This window comes from Sarcophilus harrisii, chromosome 6, assembly GCF_902635505.1.
Source record: "Sarcophilus harrisii chromosome 6, mSarHar1.11, whole genome shotgun sequence".
Classification (NCBI taxonomy): domain Eukaryota; kingdom Metazoa; phylum Chordata; class Mammalia; order Dasyuromorphia; family Dasyuridae; genus Sarcophilus; species Sarcophilus harrisii.
Genome location: NC_045431.1, coordinates 173,585,118 through 173,610,194, shown reverse-complemented (window position 1 = coordinate 173,610,194; position 25,077 = coordinate 173,585,118). Strand labels below are relative to the sequence as shown.

The following is a 25,077-nucleotide window of genomic DNA, read 5'->3' as shown; positions in this document are numbered from 1 at the left end:
GGCAGGGAGAGAATGAGAAGGCAAGAAGTGATGTGGTTCAAAACTAAAATGGTGTCTCTGTGAGTGAAGAGTATGGATGCAGACTTTGTGGGGGTATACAGGGAATGATTTAGTAATGGCTTGGATTTGAGGTGAGAGTGAAGAGCCAATAATAATAATGATGTGACAAATCTGGGCAAAAGGGAAAATTTCCATGCTTTGGATATAAAGAAGGACATTTGGTAGGAGGGGAAGGTTGGAGAAGGGAAGATAATATATCTCATTTATTTATTTGTGTTTATTTACCTACCTTTCTCTCTGAAAGAGAGAAATTTATTATTCTCCATCTATCTCTGTCTGTCTCTGTCTCTGTCTCTCTCTTCCTCTGAGGCAAACAGGGTTAAATGAGCTGCCCAGAGTCACACAGCTAATAAGTGTCTGAGACCAGATTTGATCTCAGGTTCTCTGCACTCCAGTGCTCTATCCATTAGACCATGTAGCTGCCCCAAGATAATATATTTTAGTTATGTTGCATTTTGATACCCCTAAAACATCCATTTGAAATATCTATGGGTTGGCTAGTAATTTGTAACTCAAGCTCTGGGACCAGATGTATAAATTTGGAAGTCATCTGTATAGAGTGATTGAGAGCTGATGAAGTCACAGAAAGAGAGAGAGTGCAGAAAAAGAAAGGGCCATGCAGAATAGAACTTTGGGAACACACAGAAGTAGGGGGCATAATATGGATGATGAATGAGCAAAGGATGCTGAACCTCCGTCAGACAGATTTTGTGTGAGACACTAGGAGAGCTAAGTGTCACAGAAGTCCAGACAGGAGAAAGTACCTGAGGAGAGAATGATCAACAGCATTAAATGCAGCAAACCTGTTGAGAAGAAAGAAACCTGAGACAAGAGCATCCCATTGGTCAGTTAAAGAGGGCAATTTCAGTTCAGTGATGATGTTATCAGTCAAATGACAAAGGGATGAGAAATGAATGCAAGGAGAAATGAAGGCAAAAAGATCAGAGAAAAGAGACAGATAGAGGAGAGTAGATGGGAACAGTAGTGGGGTCCAGTGAAGTCTTTTTTTAAGTGTTGGGAAAGATTTGCTGTTTGTTGGCAGCTGGAAAGAACCGGCAGACAGAACTGTAAATCTTTAGCTTGAAGAAAAGAAGGAGAGAGGAAGTGAAAACTTAAAATGTGTGTGTGTGTGTGTGTGTGTGTGTGTGTGTGTGTGTGTGGTGGGGGTGAGTGTATATATATATATATATATATATATATATATATATATATATATTTAGAGGGATTTTATGAGGAAGAGAAATTAGGTTTATTTCTCTTGATGCCAGAGGATCTTTGGGTGGAAGTTACAGGGGGCCAAGTTTAGGTCCCAATGATCAATGCTCTCCCAACATGGAATAGACTATTTCTGAGGGAGCAAGGCCCCTGCTAGTAGAAGTCTTCAGGTAAATACTTCGGGATCATTTCTCTGGCTCTACAGAATTTTCTTGTCTACACAGACTGGAGTAGACAGCCTCTGAAGCCCTTGCCAAATCTGATATTCTCTTGACTTGTGACCCACACTCAGATTTCTGGAGTTATTTCTGTTATGATTTTCTTGACCGCTGGCCCTCCCCATTCTAGATTATCCTGCTTACTCTTTGCTCCTATATAAATCTTCTTTAAATCCATCCTCATATGGATTCTATCATATCACTTCCTCATTCAAAAATTTCCTTTCCTTAAAGATAAAATTTTCTTTTTTCTTCTGGCTGGATTCCAAAGTCTTCCATCATCTAGCTTCACCCTAAATGTTCAGTTTTATTTCTTACAGTTTCCTGACATTGTCTCTTCTACTCAAATCCTGGGCTCTTGTTTCTTTTCTCTCTATACTATCTACTTTGGTGATCTTATACACCCCTTTGGGTTTAATTATCATCTCTATGCAGATGTTTCACTGATCTATAGATCTAGCCCCAACCTTTCTCCTAAATTCTAATGCTGTACCCTAATCTGCCTTTTGGACATCTCAAACTAAGTGCAAAGGGAGACATCTCACACTCAAAGCATCATCCAAAACTGAACTCTGCCTTTCTTCCCAAACCTTCCCTTCTTCCCAACTTTCCTATTACTGTGTAGGTGGGAAAACACCATCTTCTCAAATACTCAGGTTTATAACTAAGGTTCATCTTAGGTTCCTCACTTGCACTCACCGATTTATTATCCTATATATAATTCATTGGCAAATTATTTTTATCTTGTAATTGTTTCCTTTTCACTCATCCCAGGACCCATCGCTTTCTGTCTTTATTATTGCAACAGCTTTCTAACTGGTTTCTCTGCCTCAAGTCTCTCTTTATGCCAATTCATATTTCCCTTAGTCAAAGTGACTTAAGAGCATAACTTGGGATAGCCCAAATGATTTTGGAAGGTGACCTGGGACAGCCCAAGTGCCTTTGGAAGGTGACTTGAGACAACACAAATGAAGGTGACTTTCTCCCTTGAATTTGCATAAAGTCAAAAAAGCCCTTGATAGCCCAAGTGCTAGCCCTTTCTTTCTCTTTTCTTGCTTTCATTCTCCAGGAATCATGGATACTTGAAAAACAGAGATACTGAGGTAAACTTAATATTAAACAATTGGAGCAATTAAAAATAATCAGCATGTTTCTAAAATTTTTCCGTAAGACATTTTTTCTCTAACTTCTATCCACATAGCAAATCTCACGAAAGCTGCTAAAAATGACATTGGGGCTTTCTATTGGCTGCCAATTGATTTGATAAACTGACTCACCTATAGAGGGTCAGCTATATCTTGACACCTTCAATGGTAAAACAGATGGAGCTAGAATCACTTAATCCTTTAAAAGTTCTGTAGAAATAGGAAACCAAGGGGGCAGGTTGGGGAGATGAGTATGGGTGGGAGGTGGCCAGACCAAAAGGAAATGCCAGGCAGATAATTGGAAACAAAGACCTCATTTGGGTTAGTCATGTTATCTTTGGAAAAAAATCTCATCTGAGGCACAGTTCATGAATTTGTTAATTGTTTCTCCCCAATAACCTCTTTCTTTCCACCTTTCCCACTTTGGCAGCATTTTTGGCACGCCTGGGGCAAACTGCCACACATGCACCCTCAACTCAACTTTCTAATACACATCTGCAAATAATTTAAAAAGGAAATTAGACCAATTTGGAGGAATGGGAGGCAAGAGGAAGTGTAGGCAACTGGTTATTAGAGTACCCAAAAAAATGGGTGTTATTGACAAAGCTGCCCCATTGGATAACTTTGTTTCCCATCTTAACAAATATTTATTGTTAGCTGAATAGTGAAAGATGGATCATGGGTTTAAAGAGCCTGAGAGAATATAAGAGGTCAAATATCCAATCCCCTCATTTTGCAGATGAGAAAACTGAGCCTAAAGAAGTTAAGTGACTGGACCAAGATTGCACATTTACTAAGTGTCAGATTTGAGATCTGATTTCAAATTCTTGAAACCTAAGTTTTAACCCCTTTTCCACAGCACAATGAGCAGGGATCAATCATTCTGACATGGCTGAAAAGAGGACATGAGCAGTCAACATGTACTTGTAACAAGTATAAAAAGCGCATGGTTCATTTAAAAGAAATCATTTAAATTTCTGCACTTTCTACAATTTCTGTGCCCAAGGACAAAGCTCCAGCCATTGTGCATTAGCAATAGCTATCTTATCCTTTCCATCCCTTCTCTAGGAATGTTCCTAATTGGTTTGCAGCAACCAGCAGCCCCAAAACTACTTGTAGCATTGATGACCTCTGTATCCTCATGAAGAGAGAGCAGTGAGCCTCACATACAGGAGGCCCTTCAATAATGTTCATTGACCTGATTCGAAAGCCCAACTCCATGATATAGAGACTTTTCCTGGATTGGGGAAAAATTATCTTAATCAATCACTGGAAGGAAAATCTTTTGGTATGGATGGGGTTTAATCTCCTCTCTTGAGAAGAGGTGAAGAAAGGTTAAGGTTACTGTGAGCTAGACTCCTGGTTTTGAGATCTTTCCTCATATCACCCTACAAACCGATTTTGCTTCTTTAGTTCTCAGTTTTTAAACTGTAGTTTGTGACCTCCATATGGAGTCTCATGACTATCAGCAAATGTTTGATTTGTATGCGTACTTTATAAACCTATATACCTATGGTCACACAAAAATTTCTTGGACAAAAGGGAGTATAAGTGGAAAAAGTTCAAGAGGCATTGCTTTAGTTCATGTTGGGTCACAATCTGGACACCATCATCACCAGAAAAAGAACTGGATCTGGGATTTCACTGAATCTGGGAACTCCTGGATGAGGAAACTCCTCCCCCCAATGCATTTCTCCACAAGTCTTAAGACTTCCCTCCAGCAGTGAGACATCAGTCTGTAGCAGAGGCAGGGCCTGAACTCAGATTTTCTGCTTCTGAGACCAGCTCTCCAATTGCTCCTTGGTGCAGTCCTACAGCTTCTCACAATCACAATTAATATTTATTCTGCGATGTTGGGAGCACTTACTCTGCAGTAATCCAAAGTAGCAACGAATTCATAAGATCCCAGAGAGAGTTCTGGCCTCTCATAGTGGTCTAGCCTTCTGCCAACGTGGTCCAGATGTTGGAAATAGAATGGTGGAACTAAGGGAAGAAAAACAGAAGAATCACTTGTATGTTTTCATAAACACAGAGAAGTGAGTAAATCTTTAATGACCATTAAGAGAGAAAGGAATGATAGAGCCCTTGAAAGCTGCCTGAGAATGCACCTGCAAAAGCTCAAGCTCCGAGTGCATTATGGGAAGGAGTTTTTACCTTGTGCATTTGACCTTATCTCATTCTACCCTTGAGAATTCCATCTGGATTTATTGCTACTTCCCCCAAGAAACTTCCATAATGTTTATTGCATGGGACCCTAGGCTTTGGCCCAGCTGAACCGATTACTAGTGTTACTTAGTTTAATGTCTAAGCTGTGAATATGGCCAGCATGCTTGCCCGAAGGGCCTCCTCATAAGCCAACAGGATCTGACTCTGTGTAGCTCTCTCTCTGATGCATTTGGCTCATGGTACATGTTTGCATTTTATGGGGGAGAAGATTACTGTATTAGGAAAAAGACTCCCCCTGGATGAGCCTGGCTGGGGAAATCCAAATCTAGTGTGATTCAAAGGTTGTCAAGGAGAAGGAGGATTAGTTCTGGCAAATCCTTGGATAGCATCCAAGAGCACAAATATGCTGTATTCTGAGTCATGGGCTGAACACTTGCACAAATACGGTGTGATATTTCTTGTGGAAGAGAACTCTGGCCACATGAAGGTAAATAGGACTGGCTACTGCAACCCTTGTTCACCACTGGCCTGCTGTTGCAGCTAGAGCACTATCAGGAAGAGAATTTTCATTTGAAAGAAGCCAAGGGAGTGGTTTTTCTTTTAAGACCAGGACCCTCAGATCTGAACTACTGAAGAAAGCCCTTTTATCTCAAGATATATTTTAAAAATACTTAACTTAAAAGCCTTTTCTGTTCTTGATGATCTGATTATTAAAAGCTTGATTCGCTGTCTGGGCCCCCAGTAAGCAGTAACTAGAATGATGAATTGAGGTTTTGCTGCTGTGGCTCTTTGCTGTGACCACTTCTTTTGCCTTTTTTTTGTGTCTGCAGCACTTACCATAGCACCCAACACAAAGTGGGTACTTAATAAGTGTTTGTTGGCTTGACTTGTCAACTATTCCCCATGCCCATATGTCCTTCTCTTGGCCCTCTGTTGCCCTTTATAATCCTATATCCAGTGTGCTTGTTGATAATTAATTGTTTGCCCTCCTTACTCTGCCCAATTGGGTTTTTTTCTTTTTTTTCTGGGTTTATTTTTATAATAATAATAGTTTTTTATTTTTCAAAATACATGCAAAGATAATTTTCAACATTCTGTATTTAAATTCTTTTGACTTTTGGCTCAGGTATTTATAGAGAAATGATCCAGGTCAACTAGGTTAAGATTTAGAGAAAGAGGATTCCAAGGATCAGGAGATAAAAAATTTAGAGATGTAAGTACCCTTACAGGCAGGCCATCTAGTCTAAATACTTCATTTTAGGTGAAAAATCTGAGTGCAAGTAACATTAAGTGACTTGTCCATGGTCACAAGAATAGCAGTGCATAAAGTAGGATTTGAACCCAAGTGCTCTGGTTTGAAACCCAGCATGCTTCCACTATACCACAAGTGTGAATCTGTGAGACAAGAAGGCTACAGTCAACAGAAATTGGGAAGTGAGGAAGAGGTCAAGGTTTACGGGGAAAAGAACATGGGTTCTGTTTTGGACATGATGCCTGTGGGATTTTGAGATGCCTGTGGGATATCTTGTCGGGAGTTGCTAATAAGCAATTTTGCAAGATTGGTGTTCATGAGATAGTTTAGAGTTAGGGTGCCTAGATATAGGAGTTATCTACCTAGACATTTTGATTGAACCCATGGGAGTTAATAAGATTACTGTCTGAGCATGTCAAGAAAGAAGAGAGGGGCTAAAAGAGAAGCCTTGAGCACATTCCCATGTCAGGTGTGGGATTCTGGGATGATCTAGCAAAGGAGACTAAGGAGTGGCTAGGAAGGTATGGAGAGAATGGGGGGGGGGGAGATCAGTGTCACAAAAAGCCATGGAAGAGAGAGCTTCTAGAAGGGATTAGTGGAAAACAATGTGAAATGTTGCAGAGGGGCAAGAAGGATATGAACTGAGAAAAGACCACTGGACAGTACAATTGTGAAATCATTGCTCACCACTTGGTTATCCAAGGTTACTTTGAAGAAAGACGTTTCATTTAAGTGATAAGGTTGGAAGTCAGACCGCAAGAGAATTTAAGTGGGAGGTTAGAAAGCAGAGACAACTGGCATAAACAGTTCTTGGTGTCTGGGTATGAAGGGGAGTAGAGATATAACATACCAGAATTTGGGTCGGTGGGATTACATGAAGAATTTTTTTTTAAAGAGTAGGAAAGATCTTATCAAGTAGATAAAGAGAGATTGAATATTTAGCAGGGAGAGGGGAGGACTGAAGAGACAAGGTGCCAGAGTAGGCAGACAAGGATGGAATCAGAGATACAAAGAGGAGCAAGAAGAAGGACCACCTCTAGTTTGATGAGATGAGGGCTAAGGTAAATAGAAGAATAGAGCTGGGGACCAGAATGATCTAGGTACTTTGGGTACTACTGGATAGGGGCAGAGTAGATAGAGTAAACTTAAAAATAAAGCTGTAATGGAGAGAAGTATGGGTCTGGAATTAGAGAACATAGGACAACCGGGTGGTGCCATAATGCATAGAATGCTGGGCATGGAGACAGGGAGATTCATTTTCCCAAGTTCAAATTTGGCCTCAGACAGTTCCTACCTGTGTGACCCTGAGTGAATCATTTAACCCTAATTTGCTTCAGTTTCCTCATCTGTAAAATGAATCAGAGAAGGAAATGGCAAACCACTCCAGTATCTTTGCCAAAAAAAACCCCAAAGAGAGTCATGATGGAAAATGACTAAACAACAACAAAGGAGACTCTCAGGACTGCCTCACTCTCTAGAAGATCTCTGCCTGTGCCTAGAGAGAAAGGGCTGCATGTGCAAGTAATGCCCTGTCTCCTTCCTCTTCCAATATTGAAGGTTTCAGGGAGATAGAGGTCATGAAGGGGTCTTCCTAGAGGCAAAAGACCCATGATGTCCCCAAGCCAGGAGCAGCTGACACATGTGTGAAGCTTCTGACAAACAAAGGGGATTCTGATGTTCTTTGGTGGGTGTTCTTCTCTTTGGACTATGCCCATATTTTGATGAAACCCAAATTTTCTTTGTTCAATGCCCGAGACACTGTCAAAAGAACTAAAAATGTGACACTTGTTGGGGGTTTTATGTTGCTATTTAGAAAGTTTATCCATTCTGAAATATTTCACTTCAATTGTGAATATGAAGTCTCCACTTACCATCATTCACACAGTTGCAAAATCCGCATTGGTACTTCCTTCCTCCTTCGATAAACTGCATAAATGGGCACATATAGGCCTTGCACCTGTTGCATCTGACTGGTCCAGATTCACCATGATTTACGAGATATAGAGGCATCTGGGTAGGATATGACAGAATTTTTTTCATGTTAGTTTATTTTTCAATTAATGAGTATTTATTTTCTCTCTTCCCCACCTCTCCTCAAATAGAAAAGAAAAGAAAAAACAAAACCTTCAAAACAAATCTGTATAGTTAAGCAAAATAAATTCTACCTTAAATTAGAACAGAATTAAGAGTGGTTGCGCCTATATACAGGTTTATTTCAGAAGCCTGGATTCTTGGAATACAGAGAAATCTCAGCAGCCATTCATTCCAACCAAATAAGTAAGAAGCCCCTCCTGAAAAGTATGAATCTGTCTAGTGAGAAATGAACCTATTACCTTCTAAGGCTGCACTCAATCTGCCTATATGTAATTTAGAGGCAACTGGTGGGTATAATAGAGAAGACCTATGTTACTTACTATGTAGTGATAGGCCCCTTTTTTGGCCTATCTCAGTTTCCTTATCTGTTAAATGGGGATAAAACTAGCCCCTTCCTCACAGGGTTGTTGTGGGCATCAAAGGAAATATTTATAAAGTGTACAGCACAAAATAGGTGCTCAAGAAATATTTGCTCCCCTCCCCTAGTCAAAACACACAGCAAAATGTGTTTTTGGAAGAACCTGGTTAAGTAGAGAATGTTATGAGGAAAAAAACTAGGGCGAGAGGGGCTTTAAAGCTATGTCATTGAAAAATCATTGCAAGAAAAAGGATATGTTTGGTTGATAACTAATTCTCCAGGAGTCTTTAAAAACTAATTTTAATAATATTCCTTGAAAGAGAGATTATTGGTAAAAACAACAACAACAATAGGTGATGGGATTTGGTCTCAATCTTTTTTCTTCTGACCATTCTAAAACACACACTCTGTCCAGAGCTAAATCACCAGATCATGGTTTAGTGGATATTACCTGATCCACAAATGTAGACATTATATTCCTTTGCTTAAGTACATTTTCTTGTCTTTCTATTAACTCCTCAATGAAGGAGCTCTAAGCTCTCACAGGGTTATATCCTTCCAGTCTTAAACAAGAGAACCCCTTCTTCTGCTGGCCCCTACAGTGTCTGATGCATTCCAGGGACTGAGACCCTTTTAGAACAAAAAGTAATACACAGTGCTAATGTACAGTGCCAACATGACCCCTGTGTCTCTGTAGGTGTGAAAGCATGCTCACATTCCTTTTTCCACCCCTCTTAAAAAACCCCAGAGAGCTTAGCAAGGTCTTTAGACAAGGGAGGTAACACTCCCCAAGCTCAGGAATGCGAAAAGCTTTTCAGCTGTTTAGATTTCTGTTTTCAGTCACTGGAACCTTGGCTTCTCAGTGGTCCTGCCTTGTCTCATCTTTCGGACCAGTGAAGAAGCTTTCCAGTCCTCTGTAGATGGCAGGAGTTTGCACGATCTTATAAACAGCCAGTCTCACACTTTCCTTTTGAAGGTGGTTTTTATCATTTTTTAACCATACATTCCCGACCTCCTGATTTTTCCCTGGGGAGATTATGTATCTGTGCTCTTAGCAAGGACTTAGGATCACATTCTCTAGTTGGTCCTCTTAAAAGTCCCCGGTTATTCTTTTTTATCCTTTGCTCTTTTGCCTTCAGTCACACTGGGGGTTTGAGGCAGGCTTCTCTCCTAATTGGGAAAGTGACGGAATAGGGCTCCTGAGCCTAAGATCCCTAACCAGCTGTTCTTGACTGGCATGCTAGTATGAAATAATTCCAGAGCTTGCTTATAGCATCATGGACCAAGAGAAGCGAGGGGCCTCAGAAACCTAGTTCAGAACCTTCATTTTTACAGAAAAGGAAATTAAGGCCGAGGTAAATTGTCCACAGGTGAGGCATGAGGGAAGAACCTACTTGTTGACACTTCATCTCTGCCTTTGTCTTTTTACCAGCCTCTCTGGCATTATCTCTAACTCTTCCAGGGCTGGGGGGATAAAACAATTTTGGATACTTGACTACTTAATTGATTATAATTTTTTTTTGCTGAGGCAATTGGGATTAAGTGACTTGCCCAGAATCACACAGCTAGGAAGGGTTAAATGTCTGAGGCCAAATTTTAACTCAGGTCCTCCTGACTTCAGGGCTGGTGCTCCATCCACTGCACCACCTAGCTGCCCCTCTAGAGTTCTTTTTTTTAATAGCCTTTTATTTACAAGTTATATGTATAGGTAATTTTACAGCATTGACAATTGCCAAACCTCTTGTTCCAATTTTTCCCCTCCTTTCCCCACCCCCTCCCCCAGATGGCAGGATGACCAGTAGATGTTAAATATATTAAAGTATAAATTAGATACTCAATAAGTATACATGACCAAACTGGTTTTTTGCTGTACAAAAAGAATCGGACTTTGAAATAGTGTACAATTAGCTTGTGAAGGAAATCCAAAATGCAGGTGGGCAAAAATAGATGGATTGGGAATTCAATGTAATGGTTCTTAGTCATCTCCCAGAGTTCTTTCGCTGGGCGTAGCTGGTTCAGTTCATTACTGCTCCATTGGAAATGATTTGGTTGATCTCATTGCTGAGATGGCCACGTCCATCAGAAATGATCATCATATAGTATTGTTGTTGAAGTATATAATGATCTCCTGGCCCTGCTCGTTTCACTCAGCATCAGTTCGTGTAAGTTAGAGTTCTTAATATGGGATAAGCAAGGTGCTAAGTTTTGAAGTTATAAAAACATAAGTAGGCCTGCCCTCATGGAGCTTACATTCAAATGAGATAGACACAAAGTCCTGAGTTTAAATTCTTAATCAGACAAAGAAATGAGTTTAAATTCTTCATAAGACACTAGCTATGTGACTGTGACCAAACCACTTTTCTGCTTTCTGCCTCAGTTTTCATCATTTGTAATATAGAAATAATAGCACCTAACTTACAGGGTTGTTTGTCCCATGCCTCCTGTCCCACATATCCTCCAAGGCCCTTTTCATAAAGTGGTGGGTATTACACAATCTGGGTTTGTGTCTTATTCCTCCTAAATGACTATAAACCCTCTTGTGGGGGGAGGTAAGGGAACATATGCGTCTTCCTCTAGTGTCCAGCATCAAGTTCTACATAGAACAGGTCCTTAAATGTTTCTGGAAAATTGGTGAATCCGGAGCACGATTTGTATTAAATGAGGAAAGGCATTCAGAAAAGATTCTCATCATCTACACCCAGAGAGAGGACTGTGGGAACTGAGTGTGGACAACCTAAAATTCTCGCTCTTTTTGTTGTTCACTTGCATTTTGTTTTCTTACTCATTTACTTTTTTATCTGATTTTTCTTGTGCAGTAAGAGAATTGTATAAATATGTTTATACAGATTGGATTTAATATCTATTTTAACATGTTTAACATATATTGAATTGCTTGCTATCTGGGGGGTAGGGGAAGGAGGAAAAAAATCTGAAACACAAGGCTATGCAAGGGTCGATGTTGTCAAATTACCTATGCATATGTTTTGAAAATAAAAAGTTTAATTAAAAAAAAAATTCTCTGCACTCAGACTTGCAGAGAGCCGAGCCAAGAAGATGACATTTACAGCAGGGTTCCTCTAGGGGGCACTATGTCACCAGGGATAGCAATCCTGCTGGCCGGCTGGATGCTATTATCTAAAGAAACTTAAGTTCTTGTTCTGTTGTATTCCCGTTTTATCAGGCTTTTATTCACTCTCATCCATTAGAACCATCCCCATCTTTAAATCAATCTATATCTATGTCTATGTCTATATCTATATATTATACATTTGAATGGAAGCAAAATAAGAGAAGGAAAGAAAAAAAATTGAAATTTAAAGACTATTTTAGGTCTATAGTGCAACAGGGCATAGAGGGAGGGGGGTTGGAGTGGGGCGGGACTGGGCTTGTGATTTCTTTGCTATAGGGAACTCCCAAATGAGGAAAATCCTCTTAGAACAGACCCACACAGCCTTTTCCTAATGAGGTGCCATATACATGATATGTATATATCATCTGCGGCTTCCAAAAAACTCTCCAAAAATTCCCATTTAATTTCTTATTGCCAACATGTGGTATCTCGAAACCATGAATAGAAAATATTGATGTAGATGGGATAACTGGGATCCTATTGTGCTACCATATTCAGAGGATTCTTGTTCTGGCTCTAATCATCTAACCTCAGAGGTTTTGCTATAACTAAAAAAGGGAGGGAGTAATTCGAATACCAAGCAGGAATACAATTCTAGCAAGGTTGCCTGGGGCACTTTAAAAAGAACTGGATTTGAGAAAGTTAGAAGGAGCTATCTGAAAAGATGGTGTTTTCTTTCCCATTGCATTTTTTTAAACCAAAGTCCAGATGAGCATTTATTGGGCATCTTGGTCAAGCTGACCTGTAGGTCCTTTCAGCTTTGAGACCTAGTATTGTCTCTAGGTCTTGGCTCCCTCAACTGTAAAATAACTGAATCATCCTAAACTCTGCCTCTAAACTATGTGAACCAATTCTGACAAGTTGAAAATATTAACTTGGAAGTTAGTTGGCAGAAACTTTGCAACTTTGGCTTTCAGAGTCTCAACATTCTTAGAAATGAAAGAGAAGAAAGATTTGCTTTTATTCTGATTCTAAAATGAGGCCAGAAGAGAGATATGTACTTTGCTACATTAAAAAGTCCTCCAAATGCCACTAAAAAGCACCATGTGGTCCTGAACAATCTTCAAATACAACAATTCAAACAATTTTAAAGTAGAAAGGTGAAATTCAGCCTTGAGGGCTGTTTCAAAAACCTTGTGACCCATAGCGAGGTGACTCTTTTTCTGTGGTACCTGAGCTTTGATCATTGCGATCACATAAAATATAATAAAGACATCTCAGGAACTGGGTTGGGATGAGATGCTTCTTTTTTTAACCTAATATTCCCATACAGGAATCCATGAGCATCACCAGAATTTAAAGGAGACAGAAATGGGTCCAAGATAAGAATGATTAAATAATAGATGAGAATGTTTCAAAGTAGACTGGGGAAATCACACACGGAAAGGGAGGATCTTAAAGGTGGTATATTGAAATCATTGGCCAAATAAGAGGAAGGTCTCTAGGGGTGCCCTGGGAATCTGTACTTAGCTCATTGTTATACTGCATTTCGATCAATGATTCAGATGGAGGGAAAATAGATGTACTTATAAAATTTACAGATGACATGAACTTGAGTGGGATAAAATATTTTAAATAACAGAATAAAGATTTAGAAAAGGCTTTCTGACTCATACCTTCGACAATTTGCCAATCTGACTGGGAACTTGCCATCTAAATCCTCACCAATGATTTGTGTTTAGAACTAAAGATTCCAGGAATCAACAAACAACAGGTGCTTTCTATATGCCAGGCAGAAGTATGGAGTAAGAGTTTACCAGGTATGGAGCTTAGCCTGGATAAAGGTATGGAGATAAGAGATGATGTCACAGAATCATAGCCAGAATGAATCTCAGTGTTCAGCAAGTCCATTGCTCTTATTTCAAGGATACAGAAAAAGATTCAGAGTGATTAAGTCACTTGCTCAAGGTTATAGAGCGAGTAAATGTCAGATGTGAAGTTTGAACACATTCCTGTGACTTTAGAGCAAGTGTTCTTTCCACTGTACCATGAATAGCAAGAAAAACAATTTGGTAGGAATATATACTTGTGTGATGGGGAGTAATGGCTAGTCAGGGGCAGCTAGGTGGCACTATAGTGGGTCTGGGGACAAGTAGACCTGAGTTTAAATCCAGATTTAGACACTTAATAGCTATGTGACCTTCGACAAGTTACTTAATCCCTATTTGCTTCAGTTCCTCATTTGTAAAATGGGGCCAAATTGGAGAAGAAAATGTCAAATTACTCCAGGATTTTCGTAAAGAAAACCCTATGGACAGTGTTTAGGGATCATGTAGAGTTGGACATGACTGATAGAACGGTGGCAAGTCATCATGGAGGAATAGGTGGGAGCCAGCTGGTGAAGGACTTTAAATTCCAAATAGAAAAATTTTAATTTTATCCACCAGGACATATAGAGTCATTAAAGCTTCTGGAGGTGGGGAGTGACACAATCAGATCCATGTCTTGGGAAGGTTACTACAGCAACTGTGGCAAGAGGGACTCAAAGAAACAAAATGACTCGACATTTTCAGAAGTGACTCCTACTAATAGAGAATCAGAGGACTTAGACTGGGAGAAGAGCAATCATTTTACAGGTGAGGAAATTTAGGCCCAGAAAGCAAAGCCAAAATCAATCTTATTTAGTGACCAAACTAGACCTGGAACCCAGGCTTTCCAACTTTTAGTGGTGTCTCCTAATTTAAGTGAAGAACATTGGTCACATTCAAATCATTCACAGAAAAAGAAAAAAAATCTTTTTTTTTTCCCTCATGAAGCCATGATCTCTTCTAGTGTCTATGGTGAGGTCTGTAAGTAATGAATAAACATTTAGATCTGGGAGGTTGCTCTAAGAGGTTAAAAAATCCCAAACTGGCAAACAATGTTGGGGTCAACAGCATCATGTAATGCTGAAGCTATTTTTTTTTAATAAAGCAATAAATTTCACCATATTTGGGACTAGCACATAGCACATAAACACTGGTTTTGAAAGATTATGGAAATATACATAGTGAGTATATCTCAGGGTATAGATTATCCTTGACTTATAAACATTTGAATTGTAAATGTTTAACTATGTTTTGTGCATGGTTATTTTCTCCCTCTATCTTCTAGGATCCTACTCTAGTTGGAACTGTATTGAAATGAACTGATTGATAGAAGGAGCATCCAGCCCTGAACCCGAATTGCTGCTCTTTGTGAAATATGAAGAAACTGACATTTTTTCTATTTTTTAGCACCAAGCAAAGAAAATGTAAAGCATGTTACTTCTTCACAGAGGAAAACTCATTGGGAGAGGACTTTATGACTAGTGTCAAGAAAGAATTTTTTTTTTATCATCTGCAAAAACAGTATGGATGACAAGAGTTGGTTTATAACCCTATACATTTCTCCATGTTTCTGTGAAGAAAATGAGGTGTTTTCTCTTTCTTGTCTTCATAACTAATTTCTTTTTTAAGCTTTAAGATTTATAAAGCATTGTCTTTATTATAAGGCTCTGAAGAGGTAGGAAATAAAAATACCATTATCTGCACTGTACAAATGAGCAAACTGAGAGTCAAAGTGATGCATTGATTAGCCTAGGGTCACAACCCTTGTAAATTAAACTATTTTCCAAAATTCTAAAACCACAAAAATAAGTTTTTTCCCACTGATTTGGTTTCTTAAGGGTCAAACTGAGATCTCCTCTATCTTTATGAACTCTAGTGTCTTCATCCCTTCTCTTCAGAAAGAATCTGTGCAACTTAAAGCAATCAAACAAGCATTTATTAAGTCTTTACTATATGATCAAGGTGCTGTGGTAGGGATCTGGAGCATAAAGAAAAAAAATGCAAGCACCCCATGCCCTCCAGGAGATCTTCATGCAAAGAATCCCACCAGACAAGTCATCCTCCAAACATGAGGAAAAAAGAATCATGTTAGTAGTGTTCTATGAGAAAGCGGGCCAAAATCTTTCAAACAAACTTCACTGTGGCCTTTTGGTGCTTCCATGAGGGATTTCTGGGAGCTGAATGGCTGCTGAAGGAGACTCAGTTTGGACAGAGCCTGGAGTAGAAGGGCCTCAGAACTGAGTGCTAAAAGGGAATCCCAAGCCCAATGTGGGTCACAAAGCTCCCTGATATATTAACTGACAAGCACAGCAGGCCAGATTCATGACACTAGCATCACTAATTGGTAATAATTTTAAAATAATAATTGACTGGTTGGATTTGATTTTCAATTTTTTGCTGACACAATCTTCCAGATGATGGGAGTACTTTTAAAGGTAAGAAACATATTTTCATTCTTGGAGCAGCTGTAAGAAAAGTCTGAAACTGTTCAAGTGAGGTAGTATATGCAGCAACGTTGGGGATGAGAAACATCTCCCCACATTGCATCATAAACCTGGAGATTTTTTTCTTATTCAGTTCATGTTGGTTTCCATGGAGATTGTGTTTCAATAACTAGAAGTCTTTGGTAAGAGGGTCTTATGTCACTGAAATCACAGTGGAAAGTAACTTGATCACTATCTTGGACAGATGCAGAAAATGACCCAGCCCCAAGACTTGGACCCAGCATTGAAGAGAGAGCAAAGTGAATTATACCTGGGAAACCATGCAGTGTTTTTAATGACCCCAAGTTTTGTGCTGAAATAACATCCTTTCCCTCCCTCCCCCAATACTAAAATTTACTTAGTGATATTATATAACTGTTGACCATTGGAGAGAACTTCTATGTTGATAAAATCCTAAGTCCATACTTATATAATGGCTAGTGGTCCAGAGAAATTGAATGAAAATCATTGAAAGAGAACTTTTAGAGATGTTACTGGGGAATAGATAGTAAACTTGGCTTTCTCAGAAAATAGCAGGACATCTTTTGACTCTAAATATGGGATAGAGGAAAGGTAAAACAAGTAATAGAATAGGAGCTAAATCCTCCTTGATTATTCAGGATTAAGAACTGATTGGTATCTCTAGTCCATCTATCTCTCTATCTGGAAGACATCATCTACAAAAGCCCTCCTCAAAATGAATTCTTTGACAAAAAGTACTTTCTTAGAGCTTTGGAAGATCAGGGACCCCACTGCTGTGGGCATTCTTTCCATGGGAGCACATCACTCCCACATTTTTAAATTCCTCCTTTTCCTTTGTGATTTCTATCTGGTTATTTTCACAGAGCCATAGAGACCATACTATCTCCTTTTTTATTACTTTCTGAGCAGTACACACCTACTTATTATTACTCCATTTTCATACAAAAACAAGACAGCATCTCTTCCAGTCATAAATATCTTTGATGATATCTTTTATGAACATTTAAGTATTGGTTAGGCAACAGGAAGAACTATCACTACTGATAACTTTCTATCATATGGTCTTTTAGAATCCATTCTAAATGGGTAAAATCCCTTACTGCAGGGTTACAATCCTAGCAAGGGATGACATCCTGTCCTCTTCTCCTACCCCTTCACTCTGGCTGTTTGACTGTCCACAGAGCTTAGATGAGTCGGCAGTCAACAATTCTATGTTAACTGGCCTAATCATTTGTCCTTCAACTATTTCCTAAGTTCCTCCAGATCTTACCATCTGCTGTGTTTCTATCTCCTGGCATTCTCATCCGATGACTTATTTCTCCTATGTGGAAATTTGCCTTCTACCCCACGACTAAGTCCTTATGTGAGCCTATTTCCCCACATGAGTCCTTTTTATTTATTTATTTCAGGACTAAGCACTATAAATTCTTTTAATGAAGAATTCTATCTTGAACTAAATTCCAAAATTTCCAAACACTTGGCCTTCATTTTGTGCTCTGGAACAAAACAGAACAAATATATTCTCTCTTCCTCATGTTGTCCCTTAAGACTTGGAGCCAGATATTTCTTCTTCCTTATTCTTTTTTTGAATATCTTTAATGGTAGCAAATCTTCATCCCTAGAATTTGGATTTCTTTTTTTTTTGAGGGGGGGGAGGAAGGAGAAACAAATGAATTCAGAAGCAAGTCGTCAAATATAGGGAGTATTCACACTGAGGAATAAAGGTTTTCATAAAATAGTATTATAATTATAAAATAATGACACTGGTATTCTTGTGTGACTTGAAACTTGGTCCTAAAGGCAATTTCAAAGAAGACATTCCAAAAATATTTGAGCAATGTTGACATTGTTGGAACAAGATACTCCATGTGGAAGGTCAATATTCATTTAGATACAGGCATTCTTCTATGTCTGTTAAAAAAATTAGTCACATAAGAAGATCCCCCTCCTCTCCTACCCCTTTGACAGGGTCATGGAGCACAGGTGTGGAACATTATATACAATGTCAGATATTTTGCTGCGTTAACCAGTTTTGCTGCTTTTTTTTCCTTTTTAAAAAATGCTTTGTTGTAAGGGATAGCTCTCTGGAGGAGATAGGACATGGGGGAATAAGATTTATAAATAAGTATATATTATATATATATATATAAACAATATACAAATAACTATGTAGGTATGAATGTAAATAAATCAACATATAAATATGTATATATAAATACATTTTAAAAATCAGTCAAATAATTTTATAGCCTTTATAATCTATGATAGTTTATAGATACAAATAATTTCTGTCTCCAGTGAAGTATAAATTTGAATTTCAAAAGAGTAAGAGTAATTTTTGATTTAAGGGTTTGTGGCAAACCAGTGGCTATCACTTCCATTTATCTACATTAGATAGACAAGAGTTCTGAGATCTGTCAACCTGAATTTTTAAGATTTTAAAAAAATAATAGTAATTTCCAACCAAAACTTACTTCTCTGAAGGACAAAGAAGTACTGTTTCTCTTCCTCTCTCCATTCAGAAATATGGAAAGACGAGTCACAAAAATAACTAGCAAACTACCCCATAATTTTGAATGAATCCTATTTTTTATTTGAAATTCAAGAAAAGAGCCAGCAATAAAAGTCTGATCCACAGATGTTTCTAACAGACAAAGAATAATAAGAAAAACAGGAGATGCAAATATAAAGGAGGAGAACTCAAACTTAAAATTGTCACTGAAACTGACTTAGTGAAATGGGACCTGTAATGCTGATGTTGCTCTGAGTATATACTTAAAAAAAACAAAAAAACAAAACTGAATACCTAAAAAGAACAGACATCAAAGAAGCAGAGTTGGTAAAAAAAAAAAAGAGGGTGGAGGTAAGGTAGAGGGCAGAGGAACACTATAGATTAAGATGCTATACTCATGCCAGGAAATCCTAGAACCTAAGGGAGGAAAAAGCACAACAGAGAATGTAAAAAAAATGAAGAGATGAACATTCAGAAATGATGTCCTTAGGGTATGCCCCTGACCATCTGCATAGGAATAGTACTCAGGGGAAAAGCTCAGGAAATACATCATAAAGCAAGACATTAACAGTGGAAGTCTTTGATTACTTGGGATGTTAGTCAACAAGCACTTATTAGACACCTACTATGTCCCAGCATTGTGCTGAGTGCTAGGGTTAAAAGAAAGGCAAGAGACAGTCCCTGCTTAAGAAGCTCACAGTCTAGAATGGGGGAGGGAAACAAATGCAAACAATTATGAACAGAGAAACTACAGATAGTATAAACTGGAATTAATCAATAGAGAGGAGGCACCATAGCATTAGGGGGATGCAAAAAGGCTCCTTGCTACAAGTCAGATTTTAGCTAAGGGTTGAGAGAAGCCATGGAAACCAGAGGGCAGAAATAAGGAGAGAAAACATTCCAGGCAAGGGGGGCAGCTGCTAGTGAAAATGCAAAGTAAGGAGATAGACTATCTGATGTGCCTGATAGCAGGAAAAGTTAGTGTCTCTGGACCATAGAGTACATGCAGGAGAATAAATTATGAGAATTATTCCTGCTGGAGTTATCCCAATAGCAGAACATCTATTCAATTCTTGGCTTGTCTTCTTAATTTCATCCTCCCAAATGTAAAGAAATGAATGAAGGGAAATGACTGAGTCAGATTATGACCCACAAGATAGATGTGGGCTGGGAATAATAGCATTGCATTAGGATATGATGCCCCTAATGGGAAAACCCTCCCAAAAGATCCCTGTGGTTGTCATCCTAATTCTAGATGCATCTCTCTCATGTTCCACTCCTGATCATGATGAACTTCATGGTACAAGAATGGTGATGTCCTTTCTACACACATTTGTCCATATTTATCATGGTTTTAATTCATAGGTTACTAGAGCTATAAGAAATTTGGAGATCACATGATTGTAAAATGATAGTTTTTGAGTGCAGGGCATTTGAGAGGCTATCTCAAGTAGTGGTATCAAACTCAAGTACGAAAAGATCTGTGTATGTGCATAATGACTTAGAAAACCACATATTAATGTTACTTCTGTTCAATTATACTTTAATTTTTTAAAAATTGTCAATTACATTGTAATGTGGTTTGGGCAGCATACTGGAGTTTTGTGGCCACAAGAGAAGGTAGCTTCCTCCAATCAGACTCCTCTAGTCTGGTACACCTCCCTCAGTTTATAGGGGAAGAAACAGAAATTCAAAGACGTTGCTTGCCTTGCCTCATGCCACAGAGAATGAATGGCACATGCAGAGTTTGGATCCAGGTTCCCTAACTCGCAAGATAGAATTATTTCTGGCACTTTCCTGCCTTAGCTAGTCCCTTTTCCAAAGCTCACCATTGTCTGAAAAGACAAAGAAGAGACAAAGCACAGACAAAGCTCTGCCTTGTGTCTGCTGTGAGAGCGCTATCGCTCCAAATCCCTGGATTTCTCCAATGGGCTGCTCCAAAGGTCTCTTCAACCTGGGGAGCATCACTCCTCTAAAAGGGCATTTTCCTTTCCAGACTTTCTGAGAGCCTATGTTTTTCAGAACTTTTCTGACAGGGTTTTTAAGACTCCAATTAGCCAGATTCTACTCCAAAATGGAACTCAGTATCTTTTTTCCACTACCTTTCCTTTTTCTCAACTTCCCTATTATAATTTAGCACAGGCCCAGTCTCACAGACTTGAGACTTTTTCATTCTCAATTCTTCATGCACTCTACATATCTGATCTATTGTTAAGACTTATCATTTTTATCTTAAGAATGTCTCTTGAATATGCCTCCTACTCTCTTCTGACACTGCCATCCTCCAAACCATGCTCTCATTACTTCATGGCTAGACTACTGAAACAGTGGCTGGTAGGTATTTCTGCCCCCAAGTTTCTCCCCATTTCAGGGTATCCTCTATTTTATTGTCAAAGTGATCAGACTAAATTTATCACAGGTCAGATCATATCACTACCCTACAGGATTCCCTATTACCTCTTGGGTTTTAAAATAATATTTCATATATATATTTAATTTATATTCATTAATTAATATATCCTTTTTATCTCATTCTTTTACTATTTTTATATTACTCTTAATGTAAACAATGATTACAACAGTTATGTGTAATTTATAAATATATTAATGTATATATTATGGAGATACATGCTCAAACATTTTTTTACTGATAGAAAACTGAAGTTTCCTCAAAAGTGAAGTGACTTGTTTAAGATCACATTATAAATGGATGTCAGATTTTGAACCCAGTTCCTTGAATTCCAGAATCATTGTTGTTTCTACTCCACAACTCTCAGAACAAAAGAATAAGGACACTTTTGTAGACTCTGGACTCTTATCCAAGCATTTATAGTGGGAGATATAAGGGGAGAAATAAAAAAACAGGAATGATCCATATAGTAGCCATTGCTCTTATGATCCCCAATCTTGATCCTGGCTGCTCATTGGATCTCTAGGAATTCATTTTCTCATGCAGAGTGGCCATGGCATCTTATCTTAACCAGCCTAAAGTTATGTCCTGAGAACATTGAAAACCTTTGTGAAGCTTTAAAAAAATCAAATTGTTACTTAGAATGTTTCCCAAATGGATCTTGGAATTAGAAAATGAACATGTGTAATCTTGTAGGATGAGAATAGAAATATGCCATAAATTTAGCTGCAGATATATATGACCAAAAGAAAAACTGAATAATCCCTTCCCTGACAGATGGAGATTTCCCTGTGTGTCTGTCACTTGGATCTAAAAGGAGTCTGTCTTTGTCACCACTGCTACACGTGAGCATAGCAATGACAATGAAGGAACCTTCAGAATAGGATACAGACCAGGAGGCTTAGCCCTCAGGGACATGGTATAGCTTCTAAGGGATCCTGGCAGATCAGTATCTCAGGAGGAGACAGAGGCAATTGCAGGGTGGGGGGGAGTGGGAGAAATAGCAGAAAGAACAGAAATAGCTCTACCAATATTTGGGGTGGGGAGAAGATTCTTTTTTATGTCTATGATATTTTCTCTCAAGTTTTGTTTTTAATATTTTTATTAAAAGTAGAATAATCAAAATTAGGCTTAGCAAAAGGATAATTTTTATCTGTGGCTGTAGCTCAGATAGTTGTGGAGAGAAGGCTAGACTAGAATTCAAAGACCTGAGTTCAAATCCTATTCTCTGACATTTACAAGGCATTTGGACTTAAGTAAATCACTTAATTGCAACTCATTTGCGGTTTCAATGAGAATTTGAGGCCAATAACGCTCTGATTTCCCTCAGTTTATTTTGTCACAACATTGTAAATAATTTAACATTCTTTGTTATTGTGTCTGTTTTATTACGTGTTACCTTGTTAAAATTTTGTATAGATCATAACTTATTTATATCCAGAAGATTGTTGTTCTATTATTTTAGTTGTGTCTGACTCTTCATGACCCCATGTGAGGCATTCTTGGCAAAGGTTCTGGAATGATTTGCCATTTCTTTCTCCAACTCATTTGACAGATGAGGAAACTGTAGCAAATAGGATTAATGACTTGCTTGGGGTTACAAGGTAGTAAGTGTCTGAGATCAGATTTGAATTCAGGAAGATAAGGTTCCGATTAATGATGAAGAGAATTCAATTTTTATAGCTAATGATGAAATAAATAAATGCCACTAGTTTTTGCCTAAACTCAGTCTGAGAATAAATAAGAGTAACAGTTTCACATAGTAGGCTACTTGCTGAACCACCACATGTTGGTTAAAAGTAAGCATGGTTAATCCTTAAACCCTGCCACACAATAATAAAAGTGTAAATGAAAACAAAGCTATTTTTAAATTTTTGCCATGTAATTTTCTCACATTAACATCCCCAATAAAGGTCATCCCTATGACTGAGTAGTAGAAACATTGAATTAGAATCTTCTGAAAAGGGACCTAAATAATTGGGTTACCTCTGTCTCTAATTCATCTCTTTTTATTGTTGTTGTGAGGTAATCAGAGTTAAGTGACTTGTCCAGAGTCATACAGCTAGTAAGTATCAAGTGTCTGAAATGACATTTGAGTTCAGGTCCTCCTGATTCCTGGGCCAGTGCTCTATCCATTGAACCACTTAGTTGTTCCTCTCTAATTTCTACACTCGGGAAAGGGAATACTGAAATAAGTCTATCATACATCCACCTAGGAATCTGGAATAAGTGCCAGTGAAGATAGGTCATAAGCTTGAATCCAACTTCGGACCAGTGGCTTTGATATTGTTCTTTGACTCTTGCTTCTCTCTGGCCAGCTGTCCAACAGACTCGAGCTGTCTGTCAATCACCAAGAGGATCGTTTGTGATTGGAAAACAGTGAACATAATTGTGTCACTGGGTCCCTGCCCTTCATTTTAGAAAGGAAGAAACTGAGGAAGCCCAGAGACTTCAATGCCTCTTTGCAAGAGACTTTGCCTGCCATCTCCACCTTCTCATCTTGTGTAACTAACTTATTTATCTTTTCCCTTATATCTTCATATGGGGTCCAGCCAGTATGTTGGGAGACTTCTTATGTTTGTTTTTAACACTGTGACAATATCAGAATAGGACTCAGGCTATCTATCTGTGATTCCTTGCTTCATTTAATCAAGTAAAAACATATTTACTGCTTTCTGTTGTTGTTCATCCTTCTTTCTGAAGAGGAGCAATGATATAATGGGTAATGTCTTGATTTTTGCATGAACTATTGCACAAAATTGGTAACTTCATTCTCTCTTTCAGAATCACTGAACTCTGGTATCAAGACAAAAGTCAGGATGACTGGCAATGGCCTGGGATGCAGTGTATGACTTTGGGGTCTTTGATGTCTGACCGAGTTCTAATGGTTTCACAGTGTCTGCTTCAGCTGCTTTCATGGCTGTTGAATAAATTGTTCTCATCCACCCATGCAGCTGGAGGAAGTCTTCATGTGTTTGGGAAAAACACCCCCTTAACTCATCAATAGATTCAAGGCCTTTTGGTTACCCTCAATCTGGTTTAGCCCATTTGCCAAGAGGGTTTTATTGAAGTGTGGCTGCTGTACCTGCTATAGTTTGGAGCCACAGGTAAGAGGTGGATGGCAGGTAAATGTCAAAGGTGGAGGAGCAACCCTGAAATGGGCTCAGCAGCTCTCATGCCAGAAGTGCTAGTCTTCCCTGAACACCCCCATGGGTAGAATGAAAGGCAGGATGGGATAGTTGATAGAGTTCTTACTTGGGTTCAGATCCTGCACTGACACACATTCCAGGCAACTCTCTGTGACTAAGTCATAGAAAAGGCATCAATTTGCCTTGGCAGAGGGCATTTCCTTACCAGGGAGCTTTCAAAACCATGGGTCCAATCCCTGTTTCTATCCAAATTCTGAGGTTTCATGTTCTCACTACACAGTTATACCAAATAAGGATTTCTCTTCCTTTGGTGAGAACAGAAACTAAAAATCACTCTAAGCAGACTTAGATGGGATCCTAAGAGATTCTCCAGAATACTGGAGATTTTTTGGTCTCAGGAGCCCTTTACATTCTCAAAAATTATTAAGGTCCTCATCCCCTTAACAGGGGATGTTAAGAGCTGTTTTGAGCTGTTTATAGCTTTTGTTTATATAGATCATCTATCAATATTTACCTGATCAGAAGTTTAAAAATTTTTTGAATTATGATAAAAATGGCTTTGATCTTACAGACTTGCTGAAAGATTCTCAGGGATTCATAGAATCCCAGGAGTCCAAAGACCACACTTTGAGAACTGATAAGTGAGTATAATCCCTTCCTCCAAAAAGACAGGGTGACTTATCTAAGGTCACAAACTAGTCTTAAGCCATATTTGAGCCCGTCTTCTGGAATACCACATTACTTCTCAATTAGGTAAAATCCTAGTTAGAAAATTCTGTTAGCCCTTACTTTTCTAGGATTCCATGTAATTTCTGTACTACCTCTTCAGCTGTTGCATCAAAGCAAAAACATTAGTTTCCTAACATGAAAATCATAGAGATTTGATTTCTAATTATTTGAAATGGAGCTGCAGGGCCATTTCTAAACCTCCAGAAACAGCTTGAAAATTAAACACCAGAAAACAAAGTGACAAAAAAGGATAACATCCCTAGCTCCTGGGACAGTCATTCTAAGCCAGGCTGGCCAGACACAGGTGGCAAGGCACTGAGCTCCATTTGTTTGCCAGAGCTGTTGCTAACACAAGGCTGAGTTAGA

General features: G+C 38.6%; 1 protein-coding gene across 2 annotated transcripts in view; it reads right to left on the bottom strand.

Moving 5' to 3' along the window:
* SEC24D (SEC24 homolog D, COPII coat complex component) overlaps positions 1-25,077 on the bottom strand; it is a 110,735-nt gene that overhangs the window by 37,588 nt on the left and 48,070 nt on the right. For both annotated transcript variants that reach the window (XM_031942222.1, XM_031942223.1), the window contains exons 9-10: positions 7,928-8,066; positions 4,506-4,621 (exon numbers count right to left, since the gene is read on the bottom strand). In XM_031942222.1, coding sequence (XP_031798082.1) covers positions 4,506-4,621; positions 7,928-8,066 — 255 coding nt within the window. The remainder of the gene's footprint in view (positions 1-4,505; positions 4,622-7,927; positions 8,067-25,077) is intronic.